This window comes from Anoplopoma fimbria, chromosome 12 (genome assembly GCF_027596085.1).
Source record: "Anoplopoma fimbria isolate UVic2021 breed Golden Eagle Sablefish chromosome 12, Afim_UVic_2022, whole genome shotgun sequence".
In the NCBI taxonomy this organism is placed as follows: Eukaryota; Metazoa; Chordata; class Actinopteri; order Perciformes; family Anoplopomatidae; genus Anoplopoma; species Anoplopoma fimbria.
The window spans coordinates 5,525,138-5,548,327 of NC_072460.1; the positions used below are offsets into that span (position 1 = coordinate 5,525,138).

General features: G+C 40.3%; 1 protein-coding gene across 1 annotated transcript in view; it reads left to right on the forward strand.

Annotated features, from left to right (window-relative positions):
- Positions 1-23,190, forward strand: part of lamb2l (laminin, beta 2-like) — a 51,917-nt gene that overhangs the window by 8,503 nt on the left and 20,224 nt on the right. The window contains exons 2-6 of the mRNA XM_054609023.1: positions 3,382-3,461; positions 16,370-16,539; positions 21,914-22,046; positions 22,484-22,557; positions 22,692-22,880. Coding sequence (XP_054464998.1) covers positions 3,404-3,461; positions 16,370-16,539; positions 21,914-22,046; positions 22,484-22,557; positions 22,692-22,880 — 624 coding nt within the window. The 5' untranslated portion in view covers positions 3,382-3,403. The remainder of the gene's footprint in view (positions 1-3,381; positions 3,462-16,369; positions 16,540-21,913; positions 22,047-22,483; positions 22,558-22,691; positions 22,881-23,190) is intronic.

Genomic DNA, 23,190 nt, shown 5'->3' on the forward strand with positions numbered 1-23,190 from the left:
GCGGTTGCATCCAGCTTATTGGTGCATTTCCACCAAAGAGGAGTTGGGGTTTGTTTGGAGTAGAGGTGAAGCTTTGATCCATTATGCTGCTCCTCTTGCTAAGTGCCGTGAAAGTGGTGTTGTGTGGTTGTGCGGTGGAGTGGCCGCTGGTGGTGCTGCACTGAAGCACTTTGGCCTAGTTTAGCCCAAAATGTCTCTCCATCCCTTCCTTTCTTTCCTTCTTCCCTCATCCCTTTTTTCCAATAAATGTTCTCCTTCTTCCATCCATCTCTCCTCTCGTTCTCTCTCTCTCTCTCTCTTTTCTCTGGTCTGCTCTCTAGCCCTTCACTCTCCCTCTGTGTCCAGAAAAAAGAGGGGTGGTGCATTCCAAAAGCTTGGAGACCGTTCCCCTCTTTCAGCCAGTGGCCCACAGAGTGACAGAGGCATTAGAATAAGAATAGCTGTCCATTCACCCCGGTGCCCCAGTGACGAGCTGGAGGGAGTGAGGGAGCCGGAGGGAGGAGAGGAGTGAAGGGGGGGTCCCTCACAATGGGTTCCCATTGGCCGGCGGTGTTCCCTCTGTTTTTACATCGCTGCCGTCAGTTGCGCTTTCAAGTTTGTTTTACACATTCTGGCGCACATACACGCCACACATGTGCATGCACGCGTAAATATACACATTTGGGGTTCAGGGCCCACACAAATGCATGCTCGGATACGGGAATCTGCACACACACAAACACACGCACACACACTGTCAGACGAAATTGCCAACGGAGACAGAGTGAGTGATTCTGACCACGCAGTGCAGAGGAGAGTGAGGTGACCTGTGGCTGTGTGAGTATTAAACTTGAATCAGTTTTTGCTGCTAATGAATATTACAATTTTACTTCATGGTTTTTTACTGTTTAACACGTTTTGTTTGACATCATCTAAAACTCTCTCTATATTATTGTGTTTTTAGTCGATAAGTTCCTTGTGGAAGATTTTTGATGAAAATGTGACCTTGTGCTGTCACCACCTCTGTAGGTTGCATTTGGCTAAACTGTAAGCTATTGTAACTATGTAGCAGTTCAAATGTGACAAGGCTGTTGTGGTCAAGTGGTTGTTTAATTTCTTGGGAATGTTAATGGCTTTTGGCATATGCATTCATTAAAAAAAAAAAAAGTAAGTTATTGTTTTAAGTTATTATTTAAGATAACATAGGATTGTAGTATTCAATTTTCCAAGTCTCAATGCTTTGGTGATCTCTCCACCCTGTAGTAGTAAAAGAGGGTGGGTTTACCACCCTACCTTATCTTAACTACTCTATTACGAGCCAACGAGGGCTGTAATGGATGGAGAGATGGACCCATTACCCTCTATCTCAAAAAACAGTCTCCATACACAACAAGATAAGCAGAACAAGAATACATACGCATAATAACATTTACTTGACTGTTAGTGTTAGTTGTTTATTAAGATACCTGGCAATCATTTTATAGCTGGGTCCAATTTTGCGTTTTGAATTTGGATTAAGGATTAAGTTTAAGGATTCTCTTTTCTTTTCCCCTTTGATTTTGCATCCTACATTATTTCCTCACTCGTGTCTCCTCTCTCCTTCGCGCTCTAGAAATTTTAAATGCCTCTGTTTTGGAAATCTGACAGTGCGTGTGCAGCACTTTAAATCGTGTTATAATATTTACAGCAGTTGTAGATTAACAACTTAATCTAATGTGTTTGGGAATAAAAGCGATGGATTTCACATTCATCAAGCTACAATTAACCAGCAACAAGCAAGATAAACAAGCCGGCCTGCTCCCAGGTCTCACTTTGATTTGACAATAGGAATGTTATAGTAGAAAAGCATGAACAACTACATCTACAGAAGTGATTTGTAGCATTCTCATAATTAGTTCATGTTTTAGGGAAGATTGTGTTTTGCACATTTTGAAAACCACATAAAAACTCAAAAAGAAAAATTTTGGAATCATTAAAAGCCTGGTTTTCCTTGGTCAGCAATAGTACGTTTGTATTCTTTCATATCCTGCTCATTTACTACATCACTTTAATGTGAGTATGCATGAACGGCCTAGTCCGAATATTAGCATGAACCACACGCAAAACAAATTCAGTTTGATAATGAAGTAACAGGTATTGTCATCCCTCAAGGTTAAAGGTGATATTAGCACAAAGCAGCTGCTTTACACAGGAAGTTGCTATCAGAGGTTTTCCGATATTGCTAACAGTATCCCCGGAATGCCCCGATCCAGAATGCTGAATCTGTTATTGTCTATGCACCGATCTGATAGCTAATTTACGATACTTAGGAACAACAACTTGCTACCAGATCCGTAATTCCTGCTCCAATCAGTACTCGGTATAGGCCAATACGTAAGTTCAGTGACTTGAATCGGTTTTGGAAAGGAAAAAAATGGTCTTATAAGATCTCTAGTGGGGATACAGGGTTTTTCAGGCTGTTATATATCGAGAAAAAAAACACCTTATTGTTATGGATGCAGTGAACAACTTAACACACATGTTAATCCGTTGAACTGAGTGTTTAAGACGTTGTGGGGTACCTCCTCTGAGCCTCTGCCTTTGACAGTGTGAGTGTGGGGCCACATCGACCTCTTATTGCCAAGCTGGGTGTGACCACTGCTTTCCAACAGAGTACAGCTTAAGGGCCCAAACCTGGATTAGTGAGTAAGGTCAGGCTATTTGAGAAAACTCTTTAAGATTGAAGACATTTGATTTGTCGGACAACAAAGCACAGTCCTTTCATTAAGCCTGTCCTCTTGCCTTCCTGTAACCACCTTTGTTTGTCTCTGAGGCCAGATCGGTTTAGTACGTGACACAAGCAATGTGTGTTCTCACCTGTCAACGTGTGTGCCGACACACGCATACATGGCGGTCCGTCCTATTCATTGAGCAGATGTCTATGTTTGCGGAGCCTAAGTATACAAGTGATTTTTTTCTCTTTTCAGTGTGGAAACATAATCAAGATCCCTACTACCACACTGGAAACCCTTGAACTACAATAAGGCAGTGTTTTATCCTTTAAAGCTGCTTTGTGTAGCCCTGTAGCACCAGCCATTACCACAGCACTATGGAGGCATAATACTATTAATATTAACTGTAAATGAACATGACAATTGTTAAGGCTTGTATCAAATCTGACATTGGCAAATAATGAATCGCATTTAAGGTTAATGGAAAAAAAAAACACACACACATCCAGTTTCTGATCATTTTGCAGTCAATATTCAGAAACAAATGCACAAACAATATCTCTGCTGTGAGACTGCCAACTGTGATGACCCGAGGTGTAAACGAGGGTATTATACTGAATGAAGCTTCTTAAGATGTTTTATTGATTTCTACGTACACACTCTCAAATTCGTTTGTGTCTGTTTGTTACAGCCAGAGAGACAGCCTGGTGTCCATGCGTCCACCAATCAAGATGCCCTTCATGGCCGTGCATCTGAGCCTCCTCATGCTGGGTGAGTAGAAGATCAGTTTTGTTTTTGTCTGTTCCGGGATGCTTTCACGTCCAATTTAGGCCAAGGCTGCCATGAAAGAAGGCTTTGGTTTGGTTCCAATATGACTCTGGTGCCGTTTGATTGTGGTGTGAAAGCAAAGCAGAGCAACCACAGAATGTTGTTATAGCAAATACAGTACTATGTAAAAAAGCTAGATTATTTGGTAACCCTGGTAACACATATAGGCATCAGCAAATTATGGTGGGGACTCGATCGATCAGAAAGTGAAAAAGATCTAAAACAGCAGTGTGTTTTGGCCTACTCCATCTTAATAAAAGCAGGTGAAACATAGTGAAAGCTGTCCGTCATTATTTATTTATTACTTTACTTTATTATTTATGAGGCCCAGTTACAGTCTAGCCTAATAATGCTCCTAACTAATGTCCTATTGTTTATTAATGAGCTCATAAATACACACACATGGTATAGTTAAGAAATGGATGACCTGTTGTCAAGTCGATATGTGAGCTGGTATTGGTGTTTGATACCGAAATGCTCGTACAGAAATGCCAAACTACGTTTAAGGTAATGTAGAGATAGCAGGGCTGGGTGATGAAATGATTTAAAAAATGTTCACAATAAAATCTTACCATGATAACGATGTTAGATTTATATTTATTTTTGATAGTTATTTTTGAATCTATTTCCTCAACCTACTAAAACACTAGTCGAACAGCCTAGTCGAATACGGCGTAGCCTACTTCGTAGCCTAGTCCGTCGCTACTGTTGTGGCTGTAAAACGATGGATACATTGTTTTATTTCACCATCAACATTTAATCAATTCGGTCTGATAACGTTTGGCAAGTGTAGAAGAGTTGCACAATTAAAAAAGGTTATAATGTTGCTGCATGGATATTATGCTCGAAACATAGCTTAACTTAGGCTTTGCTAAATTTATGTGTATAATTATCTTCCCAGTAATCACAAAGAGCTCACAAAGAAATAACTGTTTATTACTAGTATTTGCTTTGTTTGTCTTGTTGCTAATCAACGTTGTTATATGAACAGGTAGGTAGAGACCAAAAAGAGGTGCCTTTCAGAGCAACATTATGGGGTGTTTACTGTAGGATTACTATGTCACACACCTTTTGAACTGCCATAGACTAAGAAGACAGGCACAACACACCACAAATTAAACTGCTCGGTTTCGGCTGTTGAGTCCTCTTCTGAGTTTGATTGAATGAACCTCACCAAAAAGGGCAAACTCTCTGGAACCACTCAGTTCTCACAGCAATCCAAGAAACTGAGCTGACAAGTGATGACACGTTTTTTATATTGCACAGAGGACAAAACTAAAGAACAAGAAAAATAGTGTTTGATGTCTGGCCATATCTGAAGCTGCCTTGTCCTTTTGATGTGAAATATTAAACACACTATAAATAGTTAAGACAGACAAGCCTGAGCTTTTATGACGTTTGTGATAACTCTGTGTTAAAAGTGTGAACAAGCCTCATAGCAGTCTTGTTATTCAGACCCATGTCGGGTGTCATGTCACACACCAGACAATTCCTCCTCAGCAGTGCAGCAGCAGCAGGGCAGCATGTTAAATGTAGTTATTATTACGGAAAGCGTTCTGATCATACAGTACATGTATGTCCTCTCCTTCTGAGCCTACAATTCCATCATATGTGTTTGTTTTTGCTTCAGTAGACTCCAAACAGCCAAAGGAAATCCTCACAGACTCATACTCTCCCTGCACATTGTTATTAGGTCTAATCCATCATTATTTCATACGCGCTAATCACAGGATTGAGCTTTGTCACGCAGCTGTTTGTACGGGCTTGCATTTATGTCGCCTTTCAGTCCAGTAAAAAAGGACCAGTAGGCAGAACTCTAAATGATCATAATTTTGTCATACCTGATTCGCCACCATATAGAGAAGAATACCAGTGCATTGCCTGTTTGAGTACCTTAAGGTTGCTTACTGTAATCACACCTCCTGTGAGCTGTTTTATTTGTTATACAAACATAATAAGCAAAGCAAAAACCCTTTAATATTGTAGCGAGGTATCTCTTAATCAAAGTGAAGATATTAATTGGCTCCTAAACTGGGTGTGAGTGGTGCAGAGTAGGACCAGAGTACCATGGAGTGGCTTTTCTTTTGAAAGTTTCACTGTCAGTGTTCTCTCTCACTTGAAGAAAACGAGCAAGCTGCATCTAGTTACAAAGTGAAATTAACGTTCAGCTGGCTTTGACCGCTGGCTTTGTAGTCTCTATCTTTTGGCCACAGTAGCCAATGGGTGAGTCTCCTACTGACTGACCGACTGACTGACCGACTGACTTACCGACTGACTGACCAAAAACGACCCTCTCCTGTCTGCTCCTTTCTCTGTGCAAGTGGTATAACATTTTCAATTCAAGTAGATGTGTCTTCGCCTCAGTCCATAGAGCAAATCTGGTTCTGTTAGTCCCAGATGGCCCCATTGACTTTATCATGCTGCCTATAAATATTGCTTCATTACCCCATGGGATTTATCCATGTTTTCGTCTTACAACTTTCACTCTTTCACATTGTTTTGGAGTTTATGACAGTAAATTGCAACATTTTGGTCACTTAAAAATGTTTCATTCAGCGTTCGGTTGTACTTAACTTCACCATCTGGTGTCACTTCTGGTTGCAAAAAAACCCAAATGCCAAACTTAAGGCTTCAAAACATTAGTCCACAAACCAACAGTTGATGTCACTCTGTCCACGTCTACTTCTTATATACAGTCTATGGTTTGGAGACTGTTAGTCCAAATAAATTATGACAAGTGTTGTTTATGCCTTTATCTTTGGTGAAAATGCTGGCGATATTCTAGATTATATTTTCATTTCTCATGAAGAGACCAAAACCCGAAAATGTGTTAGTTAGTCCATCTCCCAACAACGGCCCGGTCTGTGGTTCCCCCAGTGGTTTGAAATCAAACCGTGCCTTCTTCTCTCATTGGCTGTAGCTCCCGGACAGATCATCTGACAGGTCCAGACATTTAGCCCGCTAGATATCTAGAATGTGCCTGCGATGTTTTGCTGATCAATTCTTTGTTGGTTTTGGTCTTTTTGTGGGATTTTTTGACAATAAGAAAAATATGTAGAAATATCACCAGAGTAATCCTTAAATAAGTACATTCTAAATTTGTGTACTTATTCAGTTAAAAAGGGTCATGCAGGAGAGTCAAGATCCCCACCAGGTGGGTCTGCAACCACCCTGCTGTACTTGGTGATTGAATGAATATAGCCTACAGTTGGCTAACCCCCCATCTAGATACCAATGGGCTGTAAGGCGTCTTAAAACTGACTTCATTCAAACTCAAAAACAAGTGGCAGTGTGTATGCACTCTGATAAGATTATAAGATTTGTACTTTGTGACTGTCCCACTATCATCAGTAAATGTCGCCTAATTAGCCAAAGAAGCCTCCACGCCTAGTTTACAGCGCGGGCAGCTCCAACTCCATCAAACTCATGATGTTAAAGCTCCCGTTGCCATGCAAACCCAGGTTTATTGGGACAGCTTGTAGGATTGGGAAAGACTTTTAGAATGGGATATTTGTGGAATGTGTAGTAAATTATGGGCTACTGACAGCAGCGCTAGATTTGAGGCAGAATGGGCTCCCGCAGGGTCAATTTGTGACTGGGGGCACACACACACACACACACACACACACACACACACACACACACACACACACACACACACACACACACACACACACACACACACACACACACACACACACACACACACACACACACAAAGTGCACTGTTAAATGGGCTTTAACTTGTCCCCTGATCACCTATGTTTCTGTGTTTGGGTTTATCAGAAGATTTAACAGTGATTCTATCAAAGTTAAAGAGAAACTCTTCACTCTGACTCAAGCCATCCGCACACTTTGAAATTGAGACCGATTCATGGCATTGCACTTGCTCCTCCCAACTTTCCTCCTCACAGGTATCTGGGTCAGTCCGTGTTACTTATTAACTGGAGGAAGACTGTACTTGTATGTGTGAGGGGGAGCAAACTGCCTTCTGAGGTTGAGGTTGGCTTTGGCCCTTCTATTAATGAATGAATGAAAGAATGAATGGTTAACTGAAAGAATGAATGAGCAATGGTAAGCTAGTATGAATGACTTCCCTTGACATGTCAGCATTTAACATGAAAAAACATCAGGTTGTGTTAAATTCTGTTGAATTTAGGTTAATTGATGGATCGGGAGAACAGCAAAGAAGAAACACAGAAAACATTATTTTCTTCAGCACAGTGTTGAGTATTACATGCCTTTGTTGTTGTTGTGATGAAATTAGTGCTTTGGAAATTAATGTTTACCATGTGAGTTAGGAAGTTAGAGCTACAGGTTTTTCCACCCAAAAATGTTTTTAAGCTGCCCTTGAATTACTTGAGTTGAAAGTATTAACAACTTAAACTTTTATCTGCTCCTCTTAATTAATTATTGATAAAGCTAAGCTGTCTCAGTGCGTAATGGTAAGAATGTGAGATTAACTGGTTGGTTAGCAGTATCGATGAACAATTCGAAGCATTGCTTGACAGAAATAGAAGATAATGTCATCTGCAAAACATTGAATTTCATTTAAATGACATTCAGACATTTGAGCCCTAAGGATAGCAGTGCAGAGACATCACTTTGTCACCAAGACAAAGCAAAAAAAAAAACTTGGATCTTAGAGCTCGCCACCAGTTACTGAATGTGAAAATAGTCACCATCAGATTTTGTTGACATTCCTGCCTCCTCCTGCACTGCTGTTGCACTTCCAACAGAACATAGATTTAAGATGGGGAATTTAGTGACATTTGTGCCTTTGAAGGCCTATTGACTGGCCTTTAGTTGAAAGAAAGTGTGTGGACAGGTCCTTACATACTCTTTGCATGTATCTTTGCAGAACCAAGCCTACGTTTGCGACTACAACGCTGACACCTGGAATGTTTTCTTAATGAATACCATTTTCCTCTCCGTCCCCCGCATTCCTTCCATAGTGCTGGATACAGGAGGGAGATGCCCCAGGCTGTGTTTACCTCTTCCCCTTTGTGTATCTGCTTTGTGCGCATGTGAGTGTACGTTACATTGCCACGCGCTACGCTCTAATCACACACTGGTAAACCAGCTGGTGTCAAACAACATCTGCCCAACTGGCTTTACTTCAAGTCACACTCATGCATCTCTGCCTTGCTTTCTTTTTTTGACATTCGGTAGTCTCGCGCGAAGAACACAGTAACTATTCTTGCGTTCTTTTAGTTTAAAAGATTCCCACCAGATTTCACCCTTTTACCAGACAGCTACATTCTCAGTGTGGAATAGAGCATCTTAATTAGGGCTGTCAAAAATGGCAGTAAACTTCCCAATACTTGACTTCTCGAGATGCACCCATTGATCCGCAGCAGTTCAAGGCCGTTTTTCCAGCTAATCGGATGACCAGCGTCCGCCTGATCAGTCTAATGTCTCACACACATGTGCCGCAGGAGAGTTTTATGTCGGCACACAGCATCACAGACAGTAATGTCAAAGTCACACACACCAACACACAGCTTGACATCTTCGAGGAAACGCTTTGCCGTGAGTGGAGAAGACATAAAGTTTGCAATTTGTCATAACTTCAAGTCCACAATAAGCTTTGGAGGACAACCCTTAAACAAATGTTTAACAATAAACTTAATCAGACACTTATTATATTAATAAACATTCCCATCATGCGGCTTAAAGTAATCACAGTGACTGGTAATCCCAGTCTGGAAGTGCCTTGCTGAATCGCACTTTTGAGAGTCATCTAATAGATTGATTTTTAAATTGATCTTTTTATTTCGAACATGAACACACAAAACAAGAACGATTAAATAAACTTAAAACTAACTAAATAAATACATTTCATTATTATTACGTTTGAAAAGAAATAGGCAGAAATAAACACTTAACATTCATTCTTAACAACCTAGCCTCAAAATGGAAACTAGTCACTTCAGCATCTTCTCCCCTCTGATCTTACATGATCCTTATTGTTGAGCTGTATTGTCATTTCTGCAATCAAATATGTTGGTTTTAAAGTTTAAAAATATCCCACAAACACACTCTAATTGCAAAACACACATCTATACAATATATGAATGGACTTAGTGTGGAAATGCATTAACAAACCCAAAAACAGTCACAAACTAAATACTGTAAACAATGACATCAGTCTGTCACGGCACGCACCACTAAAGTAGTACAATGCACGCATGCTAATACACATTCTGTCGTTCCCCATGCTAGTCGGGGCAGGTGGGAACCAAGTAAAGGACATGTTTCCAACAGCCCACACAGAGAGGGGGGCCAACACCACTGTCACGCCTCAGATGTCAGTAGCATCGTTTGAAAATGAAAGCCCTTTCACATGCAAGAGTGTGCCTAGATGATGGCGATGCCGTGTAATTAGCAACACAAACACCATTCTTTTCTGTTTCAGCACAGTCCGACCACTTTGGAGAAAGCCATTAGACGGAGAGAGCGCTTTGTGAATGGCATTTATTCCATTAGCAACATTCCATGCATGTGTGGTCTGATTTTTAAAACACAAGTCACAGTCATTAATTAAAACTGAGGGTAAATTATGACTTCTGAGGGGATACGTGCCCAGACAGAGTGTCGGGAGAGGATGTCATAACACATCTGGATGTTACTTCTATCACTCTCTCTGAAACTATAACTCTAGTGTGATTAACTGTGACGACACACAGACTGGGTAGATCAAAAAGTGAGGTAAAGACAAAGGCAACAAATGGGCTTTTTCATTTCAATAAGTTTGGTGTTTTCCCCCTTAAAGTATCTTTTACTCTGACATTTCTGAAGTCTTGAAGAAAATGCTATCATCAGAAAATATCAATTGGTTCTGTTTGTTATTATTTGGTCTAAATATTTTGAGATAAAAAGAAAAAAGTCATAAAGTTTCCATGATAAAAATGGCAGACAAGCAATGATACAAATTATAACGGTTTAAAAGTTTCACAACGTTGAGAAAAAGGAGTTACATATGAAAGAAAAAAAACCCCAATATTGCCTAATGAAATTAATCAACAAAGTTAAGAGGGTGCCTTTGTTTATTATTGGGTATTGAGAAGTGTCTTGACAGGTAAAATGTAAGTGCAGGCCACAAACCTTGTGACAGCACACTTTAAATGAATAAATGTATGATTTAAGAGGGATTAAAAAGAGGATAAAAAGCTCTCTTGTCTGATCTCCTCAGGGAGGTTGTGGTTTTTGATACTCTGTCATAACAAACACATAATATTGGAGACCCACAATTTTGCACACATCCTGTAACTTGAAGTGCATATTAAATATTTTCAACAAGAAGATCAAACGTTTCTTTACAAATCAGCTGCTTTTCTATGACCCAGGGTAAGGTACACAGTTAATACTACTGACCTTGGTCATTTAACCAAGGTGGTTGAATGACAACTCATGTGACTAATTTAGCAACCCACTGGATTGGGCTACTGGTTTGGCTGGTCATTAGAAGCCACCAATGCAAAACTGTGCTAACGGCAGCCACCATCTGATTGGTGGCAAAGTGTTATTATGGACACTGTGACGAGGATATAGCCTCCGCCGACTTCTCGGTAGTCTTAATTTTATCCCTTACCCTGAGCGCCATACTTTTTCTCATTACTGATCTGCAAAGATGGAGGAGGAGAATCAATCCAAATCCAGATGAAGTACAAACACTGTTGTTTTTTGCTCACTGCAGGAAGATTTCCATGTATTTCACTGTGCCCCATCTAGGGAAGTGAGTATTTGACCAGTGAGTGAAGCCATTGTGTAATGTCATACCTGTACAGTGAGGTCAGGTGAAACCCATTGACAGCTCAGTTTCTATGGTTCTGTATTCTTGAAGGGGTTTGTTTGAGTAGAGGGTTGGGACCAATGGGTGTTATTTTCGGCTTTCAGAAAAACACATTTGGACACGTTTATTTTGCTTCACAAAAAATGACTTTACTTTACTAGGAAATGCATTCTTCAATTTACCTTAATTAAATTTTCTTTAATGCCATTCTCTTTCACGCAAAGCCTTGCGTCTGTCTGTTATATCCGTTTCCGTATTGCAGCACTGCCTTGTGTTTTATGTTTGGTTAGGGTGTGTTTGATCTTTATCTACAGTCCACAGGATTGTCTTCTAACCCATTTATGAGCAACGCAGCATGTGCACACCTGCCTGTGCAGCATGTGTTTAAAAAAAAAGTGTCTCATTTTTACTGCAATCTTTCTTTACATTTGCTATTTCGTATATCCACTCGGTGGAGTAACATTGCAGGCTGATTGTGAGGTGTATTTTTGGCTTTATCAGTAGTATTGCTAACGGTGTCAGCCAGGCGTTGTTACTGCCTCACAGGAATTCAGAAAATCTGCTCAGTTAAATCTTTGACTTGAACTGGAGCCAAGAAATTTATACACACATAGACATTGTGTTAGTGTGTGTGTGTGTGTGTGTGTGTGTGTGTGTGTGTGTGTGTGTGTGTGTGTGTGTGTGTGTGTGTGTGTGTGTGTGTGTGTGTGTACACACAGGACTGGAGGTGTGTGTGTGTGTGTTTTTTAGCATTTAAGATTTAAGATTTTTCATTAAATGATTTACAGTAGTTAATTGTAGTAGTACAAAAAATGTTTAAAGTAATATATAATATATATACAGTACCAGTCAAAAGTTTGGACACACCTTCTCATTTAATGGTTTCTCTTTATTTTTATTTTTTTCTACATTGTAGATTAATATTGAAGACATCCAAACTATGAAGGAACACATATGGAATTATGTGGTAAACAAACAAATGCTCAACAAACCAGAATATGTTTTATATTTTAGATTATTCAAAGTAGTTGAATGAGAAGGTGTGTCCAAACTTTTGACTGGTACTGAATATAATATTATTAAATAAATCAATTTAATTTCAAAATCATTAAATGGTTCAGACAGTGGGATTATGTATTTTGTCTCCTTCAAGGGTGACTTGACACAAACACATCTGCCTTTTACTGTTGAATATGAAAACGTCATTCTTGGAGATATGGACAGCTCCATACAAAGGTAGCCTCATCACTACACTATACCAAGGAAACTCGACTGAAATATATTCCTCTCCTCTAAAATTTGGTCTGGCCAATTCCATAGACTTTTTTGTCCGGGGATAGTCCCCTTACTGTGGTGAGGAGGCCTATCAATTAGCTCTCTCCAAAACCGGTGTTTAAAATGAAACCCATTTATTTTAACAATGACCTACACCACACAGGCTCATATCGTTTAAAACAGCATTCTGAAATACCGACAGCTCCTTGTGACTGATCTTACCACTTCAAGGGTCCACCTTTGTTGGTAGCCTACAAGCAGTCGAGAGTTCGTATCGTACGTATGAAACAGAATCCTGCTGGCGCCTTTGTACAGAAGGAGCACCGAGTTGTAGCGTTTATCTGATCCCTGATCAGTTCAATCACTGTACGATCTTGGTGAAGCAGCAGTGTCCAATAGAGCATGCAAACACGTTTGCCTGGGTGGGCAGCATCAATGAATTTAAACTGTGGGACGGAGCACCAGAGCATGCATGCCCAGGTGAATTTCACTTGATAATCCAAAGATTACATTTTAACAAGCTAACACAATCATTAGTGGCATATATCCACCATCAGGAAACAATTACAGCAGCAAATAAGCAAATATTACAATCATACATTGATAGTGTTTAAGATTTCTCCACCATCAGAAAGTCGTCTGTTAAATGCGGATATGCCATTTTTTTGTGCAGAGGATGCTTATGATTCCAACTCCAACCAGCCTGCCTTTCCAATCATGCCTCAACTTGTCGCTGCTCTGTTGCTTTCTGTAAATCAACAGGATGAAAGACCCTCAGATATCTCTCTCAACATCTCTCATCCCCTATCACCTGGTGTTCTGCTTTTTCAGGCAGGCACAGAAGTCTTAAGTGGTCCATAAATTTGTTTTTAATTTTCATATTTTTATCAGCATACAACATCAACACATTTTTCTCCTTCAGACTCCACATTCTTTCTCATGCAGCTATATACATTTATTTTATTTTCATATGGTTTCATGTTCATTCAACTCTGGTGGTTGGTTTGTAAGCTCAGGGACAGTGTGTGTCAATGTAAACATCCTGACTGTAGTGTCTCCACCATGTCTTAAACGGCTACTGGTACTTCTGAAATTGGTGCGTCCACATAGTATTTCTTTCCATGTTTCATTCACTTCTTTAACATAATTTTGTCTCTTGTCTCTCTCTGCCCAACCCCCCTTACTCTTGTAGTCTGTGTCTCCCACATATCCTAGATGACGCCTGTTATTCAGACTCAGTGATGCAGAGATAGTGTTTACACGGGTGAGGGAGAGAGTTGGAGGGAACATGACCAGAACATTTTTAGAGAGTTACAGTTTATGTGCTTCTTCTTAGCTCATTAAGGTAATTACTTTCCGGGATGTCAGGCAGTGTCTAAAAAAGAGAAATGACAATAATCATCTTACTTTTTATAATCTACTATAGGAAGTACTACAGTACTTCATATACTTCCTTTCTACTTCCTCTTGTTTTTTGCTACGTTGTGTAAAATCAGGGTTTCACCACAAAGAGCATATATTTGTATTTCCTACATAGAATATTGTTGTTTTTTTGTTTTTTTATATATATATAGCCCGCCATTGTTTTTTTTTTTTTTTTTATATATATAGCCCACCATTGTTGTTTTTTGTTTTTTTATATATATAGCCCGCCATTGTTGTTTTTTGTTTTTTTATATATATAGCCCGCCACCACAGAGGAGCCAAAACAATGTTACACAACCCGTGGTGCAGACTATTTACTATTGGAGTTGGGAACATCTACAAGGTCTTCTTCTTATCTTAATCTCCAGACACCCGGAACGAAGCCTCCCAACTTAAAGCATGCCAAGGGTGAAGCATTTTAAAAAAGCCTCTTTGTTAACCATGAAAGCACATATTATTTTCCAGCAGTGGACAAAACATGTAAAGGTGACGCTACAAATGACCTCAAACATGTCTTATTTATAGGCTGACTTATTCTCTATGCCAAGAAAATACATCTGTAATAAACTAATGTATAGCGTATTTGACTGGCTGATTTGTCATTTTAGGGAACATTTTACATTTTTATCAGCTCTTGTTTCATAGTGGCAAGTGCTGGGAATCACACTTAAATGAAGTGCAGTCGGCATATGAGCTGCAAGTAGATGCTGTGGTTACCTGTAATATAATCTCTTTTACAGATTTAAAGTGTTACCAAAGGCAGAACAATACCTTGAATACAGAGCCAATTAAAGAGAGAGCCCCGTCAGCGGAAGTTCAAAATGCTTGATCGTGACGTGACTCGTGTAGACCTCAGATAGTTCCAAGAAGTACTTTTTTGTATTTATATGATTTTGTTAAGTTCATTAGTTTATTTACATCTGTGACCATGAACAAAAATACATTATTCTCAAAAAAGAGAAGAGATGTTGTACTGGATTTAGCTACAAGCTGATTTCAATCTGCAGTCCCTGGTCAGGTGAAAGGAAACAATACAACATAGAGCAAAAACCCTACATGTCCACTACAGCTGGACCAGCAATGCACACACACACACACACACACACACACACACACACACACACACACACACACACACACACACACACACACACACACACACACACACACACACACACACACACATAGCCACCCACTTCATAGGAATAAACATTACACACAATACAGGTAAGAAAGCATTCCATACACATGTCATACAAAGTCAAATGTCAGATGTCAAATATTACATATTGGTTAGAGTTGTGAAAATGTCAAGTCAATGCTCGCAAAAGTGGTTGCTTAAAATAAAAAAAATTAAACTCCTGGGAAAAAACACAGAAATCTGGGCAGGTTTTCAGATTGACGGGTCATTGGGTTTATTTGGTTTTTTTTAAGTAAAAGGGAAAGGCTTGCAAAACCCAGGGAGCTGTTGGTTGTTGTCTCCATTGAATTCTGTGATTCATCTGCTGAATCTTTGATCTTTTCTCAGAGAAAATGACAGGATAAAGGGCCAGACATACCTTTAAAGTTCAGACAGGGAATCACCTTGGGAAATGAGGCGTGGACTTTGTTCCCCAACTTAATTTATGGCACTTAATTAGTTCATCAAAAGTTTAACATTACTTGTTTAGTTTTTTACATCACCGCAGCACTCCTGACATGTGGCATAACTTCAGTATGATTCCTTATGATGATATGTTGGACATAATCAGTAATACAACTTATAGAATAAATATAAATATGAAATAAGACAAAATTGCTGGTCTATTTTAAACTTCAATCTCACATGGTCCTCCAACTTACTTATCCCATATCCATCAATCAAAAATCAGCTGAGCTGCAACATGATATAGACACATAATAGTCAACATGCCAAAAAAAATCCTGAAGATAACTCAACCATATGTCACTTCTTGTTTAGTATTTAGAAGTCTCAAATATACACTCTAAATCCATACCAGTAGCACAGTATCACAAAAATATCTCTCTTCTTTATTATATATTTAGATTATACTTATTATAATGGCTCATATTCAAAAGTTGATATGCTCATTCCATCACCTACATCAACAACTCTACAATCCCACGCCCCAATGTTATATTTAGCTAATAAAATCAATAAAGTCAAATGGGACCCTTGATAGAGATGGGAAAGATTGCTATAGTTCAAACTTGTGAGCGCTTGCATGGAGCTCTGATGGGCAGGTGCATAGTGTATGAATGGCTCATGTAGCATTGAAGCGCTTTGAGTGGTCGGAAGACTAGAAAACTGCTATGCAAGTACAAGTCCATTTACCTTTTACCATTTTACTTCCAGCTCTCAGCGCATTTGGGCAGGAGCTCCCATCAGGCCCTCACGGCTGCACGGAGGGAAGTTGTTACCCTGCGACAGGAAACCTTCTGATTGGACGAGCCATTAACCTAACCGCCACCTCTACTTGCGGCTTGAACGGGCCGGAGCAGTACTGCATCGTCAGCCACCTTCAGGTCAGAACACGCATGAACACAGGGCGAAATGAAAATGAAGGCTGATTAGCACCTTCCAGCTATTGACAGCTTAATCATACACATTAATTTGTTCCCTCATCTACACCCATCACATTGTGTGCTGAGATTCACATTTCTTTCCACAATTTTCAGTCTTTCAGGTATGATAAAAAGTCATAAACTCTCAACTTGACTCTCCCACTTGCCTGTTTCCATCTCTGTCACACACACCCTTTAAATACATCACACCCTGTCGTAAATGGAAAGGTTGGTGTTGTTTGTTTACTCTTCCATGAACTCATCCATCCTCATCCTTCAGTCTCCCCTCTTCCATCTTCATTTGTTCATCTGTCTGTTTGTTTGGAGCAAGGTTTCCATGAGCAAGCCACTCCCCCAACGCTACCCAGCCTTTCAATATCTAGCCCAGGTGTAGACACATGTTAAACACACCTTAAACACACAGCTCTCTCACCTCATCTCTTTCTCTCTCACTGTCTCTCACCTGGCTGTTTTTTACCTTGTATAGTGTTCTCTTTTACAAAAATATGATTTTGGTAATATCCATCATTAAGGGGGTTTCCTTCATTCTAAGGCAACACAGATAGTTTGGCAAGTGTGTTTAGGACTTTAATCTCTTGACTTCTGATGCAGTCGGGATGTTTGTGTTTTGTTAATGGGCGTTTCAGTTTGACATCACACAGGAGAATGATTTTCAAACTCTAGGCTTAGAAACAAAGGTGTGTTTAAATTTTGATATTCAGAAGAGTATAATTTTTCATCAGATTTGCAGGATAACACTGACCGGTGCACCCAGGTGTTGTTTTTACCCATCCAATGGGAAAATGATAATCTGAAGTTAGGTTCTGTCTTAAAAGTACATACAAGGTGGCCATGATTCTTTTTCAGATCTTTGTTTAGAGCCTTTATTTCTTTTCATAGACACTTCAAATCCCGTTATTGTCATCTGAGCCTCCTCCCATTATAGACACAACTTTCAGATTTCCAGTCAAATTCATGCAAAATGGTTTCTCGTTTCACAATTAATTTCCACCTGGACCACTAACAGTTCCACAGCTTTGTCACTCAGGCTTTGCCTCGTTTGCACTGCGTTGTTGGGTTCGACTCAACTCAACTCACCTTTTAAAGTCGGGGTCTATAGGTATAAAAAATTGTCTTCACGATTCTCTCTGACCAATCAGTGATCTGAAATGTTTTTGGCTCGCTCTCGCTTGGAACCGTGAGCGAGGTGGTACAAAAAAGACAGAGTGGAGTTGAGTGGAGCCATGCTGTACGATACAGTGGAAATGCTGCATCGGACTCAGTTTCGACTTTTCTTCTCTTTTTTTTAGAGTTGGGGTTTTGGCAAAAATCCTCCTACATTAATCCAAATTTTCATATTTTTGTAATATTACCAGACACTTACAGCTATAGATACAGATAATAGCTCTGCATTACACCCATACTTCATCAAGACAAAATGCTGTTACATTCTCTTCTTCACCTCTACAGAATGCAGCTCGTACTTGTTTATGCTCTTATGTGACACAATGTCCACCATCACGTTGACGTTTGACTTCCTCTCTACACTACATGTATTTCTGTGCATCTACGTGTTTGTGCCTGCACCTCCATTGCCTCAGGGCAGGAATATTCAACAGTGTCAACTTCCTGGTGAACATGATTGACACTGTCTGATTGGTGAGAGGCCCTCTGCTATAGAACGGGGTAGGATATGGTGACAGCCTGTTGTAACATAAATCCAGGTGAGCACCACTGTTGCTCTGTCAGGAGCTACTTAAGAGGCCCACACCAAACATTTAAATGGCCAGAAGTTCATCAATCATTTGTGAAAGTTCCGAGGTTGTTTTTCAGACTGCATAGTTTTCATGCCCATTTGTATCCCAGGAAAGGCGGTGCGTTTAGGGAGCAGCTGCTAAACTAATTGTGTTGAAGACCTTTTAAAGGGTTCCCGGTTTGGCTCTTAGACAGACTTGGTGGATTGGAATTCAAACTGTACATTGCAAGTAGAAGGCACAAGAAAAGTGAAGAAGGAGATGGGAAAGCAGGGAAATGGAAAATGAAGAAAAAAGAAAGGGAGGATTCCAGGGATGTCAGAGACACAGAGGCTGAGAAAAAAAGCAAAAAGAGGGGCAGGCAAATGAGAAGTGATATAGTGTATTAAAGTCTGGGAGATATCCGTTTCAGAGTCGTAACTGAGGTGAAAAGCAAACTGAATGAGGGTGGTGGGGTGAACCGCCATCGTAGTGTGACAAAGAATGATTTTAAAATCAACATCAGACTTACATCAGTGCATTGTGGGAGCAGAAAGCCTTATAGTTGAGCTGACCAGGCTTGACTAATGCGAGATAAATAAGAGCTCAGAGGAGGGCGGGAGGTTCTTAAAGCCACCCAAGCTTATACCAAGCACCAACTGACATTGAAACTACAGTTTCCTTGAAAGAGAAGAATCAACCTTATTTTACTCGTGTGTCCTGTACATCCAACCTTAAACTTTTTTTAACAAAAATTGTAAAGCCTTAACCCTATTCATAGGGGGAAAAAAATGCCTAAAATAACATACCCAAAATTTATCAGGAGTAGCACCACAACTATAAGGCATATTTGCATTACTAGTAGTGTCCTTTGGAAGGTAAGACGCTAAGGAATATGGATACATTGAAAGAAAACCTTTTACCATTACAGAGTAAATAGAGATGCAAGAAAGGAAAAAAATAATATTTTTATCCTTGCGTCGTATATAATCTAAATTTCAAAGACAATATCATCATCATAACCATAATCAAATGCATAATCATGCAACTGAATTTCTTTTACTACTCTTTACTACAACTGGGACCGTGAATCTGATGAAAATACACTCAAATACAACATTGATGATACAATTTATAAAGATATATAGGAGGCCTCCGTGTTTTGTCCATGTTGACTGTTTGCTGGGAGTTTTACTTCAAAATACTATTTATATCCTGTTAGCTATGCTACAAATAACTATCATCTTCCCAAAACATGGAAATAGTAATAAACACAATGAACATTGATCAATATTCATGTATGCCTGAAGAGCTCCATGCTATACAGTCAGAGAAAAATAAATTGTCGTAAAGAAATTCCCTTTAAAGGATACCTGAAATGTTGCTCTTGGATCTTAATACTGCTGTTACACAGAGGCTTTCTAATGATGACACTTTGGGGTTGGATGTCTGTGCTACTGTGTAGAAAGGAATGTCCTTTTTTCAGCAGCCGGGCTCTGGGATGAAGGCTTGGGCAGATTTATGCCGGGATTAGGGAGGGTAGTGGAAAAACCACACACACATTCACCGACTCATGTACAAGTGGGCGTATGTGCACCCGTGGTCACTCACATCCCCATACCTGCACACACAAGCACACACACTCACCACTTCTAGCACACTTTAGGCATTTCTTTTCAATTCCGGTCCGAGTCTCTTTAACAGCCGTGTTGTTGTTAGCAGCTTAATCACCCTTGACAACAACCTAATTAAGAACTGCTGCCCTGGAATCCACTGGTTCTCTGTGCCAACTTACCCTCATCTGCCTGTTTAGCCCTCTTTCCCCCTCGCTGCTCCCCCCTCCCTTTATGGCTCCCTCTCAAATGCAACCCCCTTTTACCCTCTCTCAGCATCTCCCTCCCTCTCTGCCGGCCCCCTTCTTTGTCCTACACCCCTGCTGTGCTGTTTGAGACCCCTCTCTGCTGTATACCCACTTCTCTCACCTGCACTTTCCCTTCTCTAACAACTCTTTCAAACTTGTTTTGTTTTTCTAGTACTCCCCTCAAGATGATCTTGGCCTAGGTGCCCTGAATTCTTGTATCTTTCCCATGATCTCAGCCTTTCGTGCTCCTCCTCCCCGTCCTCTGCCCTCTGCCTCCTCAATGTCATCAGCTAACTGCATATTCCCTTCATTCGTCCCTTCATCTTCCCCATCCAATCATGTCTTTGCCTTACCATGCCCTTTTTTGCATCACTCTCATATTCATGGAAGTATTTTGTCAACAAAAGACTTGAGAGAGCCAAAAACAAAATTCTGAGCGCTGCTCGGTCTGCAAGTCAACATTTGAGATCGCACAAGCACAGACTTGAAAGAGCTGAATCAGATTAAAGCGTGCAATCCCAAAAGCAGTGCAGCCATGGCGTTAACATTTTGGGTTTTAGTGAAATACCTCAAAAACTGTTAAATGAATTGCCTTAAAATGTGGTATTCAAGGTCCCCTAAGGATGAATTGCAGTAACTGTGGTGATAACGAGACAATTAATCTATCGGGTCAAAGTTTTTACTTTTCCAGAAATATATCTCAACATCCACTAGATGGATCAGACCAAGATGTTGTACACACATTTTTGGTCCAAAAAGGATGGAGCCTGATGACTCTGGTGATCCTGTGACATTTCTTTTTGCGCCAACACAGGGTTGAATTAGTTTTTCTATTTTTATTAAAATGTCTCAACAAATATTGGATGGATTGCCATGAAACTTGGCACCGACGTTCATGTTCCCCTCAGGATGAAATGTAGGAACATTGATGATCCTCTGACTTTCTATACAGCCTCATCCTCAGGTTTATTTTTCGAATACTTTGGTTGAAGGCCAAATACCTGCCCAACTAATATACTTTAGATAATCCCATCAGCCACAGCTGTGGTTTGTTTTGTGCTAATTAGTAAATGTTAGCATTTTGCTTAAAGCACTGCTGTGTCTAAGTGCAGCCTCACTGAGCTGCTAGGATCTTTTTTCTCCCTTGATCCTTATCCTCACATTTACCTCCGTCTCCCCTGCTGTCTGTCTTCCTCTCATGTGCTTCTCCTTTCTCCCTCTACTCATTTTACTCCTTGCTTCCCTCCCTCCAACCATTCTTCTGTTTTAATCTGTTGACCCAGTGGAGACAAAATCCAGTCCCCTCCGGCTTTCAGTCCCATTCACACACAGGGACACATTACCCGCATTATTACAGCTTGGCAGATGAAATCCCTAATTCTGAGGAAACAGCTCTATCACTGCGACTTGACTGACACTGTACATTTGTCCAAGTGCCAGAATTTTTCAAACCGCCTTCCTGAATTCATTAATATTCTGCTGGTGGGATGGGAAACCCCCAGTTTACAATCATTGCTACAACATGTACGAGACACAGCCTGCACACGCACTGTCCATTTTTAAAGAATTGTTTCATATGTAGTACAACATACACACTAAAAATGCTAAAATAATTTTTTTAAAAATCAGCATGACTGCTAATCATTTCCATTACAAGTCTAATGCTTCTCCATCACCATAAACAAAACTTGTGAGGAAACTTCTCATGACAATAGCAAACGTGTGCTTTCTGCTTCAACAGGAGTCAGACAAGTGCTTCGAGTGTAACTCCCAGCATCACTACCACCCGGACCGCCACAGAAACAGCCACCGCATCGAAAACGTGATCTACTTAATGGACAACAATGGAGACACCTGGTGGCAGTCTGTAAACGGTGTGTGTGTGTGTGTGTGTGTGTGTGTGTGTGTGTGTGTGTGTGTGTGTGTGTGTGTGTGTGTGTGTGTGTGTGTGTGTGTGTGTGTGTGTGTGTGTGTGTGTGTGTGTGTGTGTGTGTGTGTGTGTGTGTGTGTGTGTGTGTGTGTATTTGCTCTATAACATACCCCAAAAAAATGCTCAGTCTGTCTATTTTGCTCATCACCCCATTCCTCCTACATGTTGTTGTTGTTGTTCTTTGTTGTTTTGTTGTTGTACGTAATTCCTGATGGTAAAGAACTTATACACATCACAAAATAATGAAGTCAATATAAAAACACCTGAGAATGCTGTTGAGACGCAGTGACATGAGACCTAGCATAAACGTATGATGACAAAAATGCAAAGTACGATGATTTCTGTTGTTATGACACTGAGTGACGGCTGTTTCCTCCACAGGAGAGGAGAATGTCAGCATCAGACTGAACCTGGAGGCTGAATTCCACTTCACTCATCTCATCATGAAGTTCAAGGTATGAACACTAATTTGCACGTTTGTCGTTTGTTGGTGTTGGTGTGTTTGCACAAACTTCTGCTTAAGCCTGTCAGAGTGCTTGACTAAGTGTGTTTGTAAAAAAAGGACTGATTTCTGGTTTTTGCTCCTCAGACGTTCCGACCTGCAGCCATGATCATCGAGCGTTCGTCTGATTTTGGCCGCACGTGGCGCCCCTACCGCTACTTTGCCTCAAACTGCACCAAGACCTTTCCTGGCATCTCAGCCAAAGGACTGCACCACATCAACGACGTCATCTGTGAGGAGCGCTACTCCGACATCGAACCCTCAACTAAAGGAGAGGTAGGAAGTAGAGGAGGCGCTGGTATCAGTAATAGTAGAGACAATTTGGACTGGGAGTGTTTTGTTCACAGTCAAAACTTAAGGCTGGTAATAAAACTAAATATTTACTGTTTTTAACAATCAAATCCCACAAAAAGACCAAAACCAACAATGCATCGGTCCGCCTTTTAATTCTTTGTGACTTCCCCATCCTGTTTGTGACACACAAGCCCAAATGGACTTTGTCACAAAACTGTCTGACACTGATGGGACATGCACACAAAAGGTGGCGAATCTTCACTTTAATGAAAATATTTTAGGATTATAACTT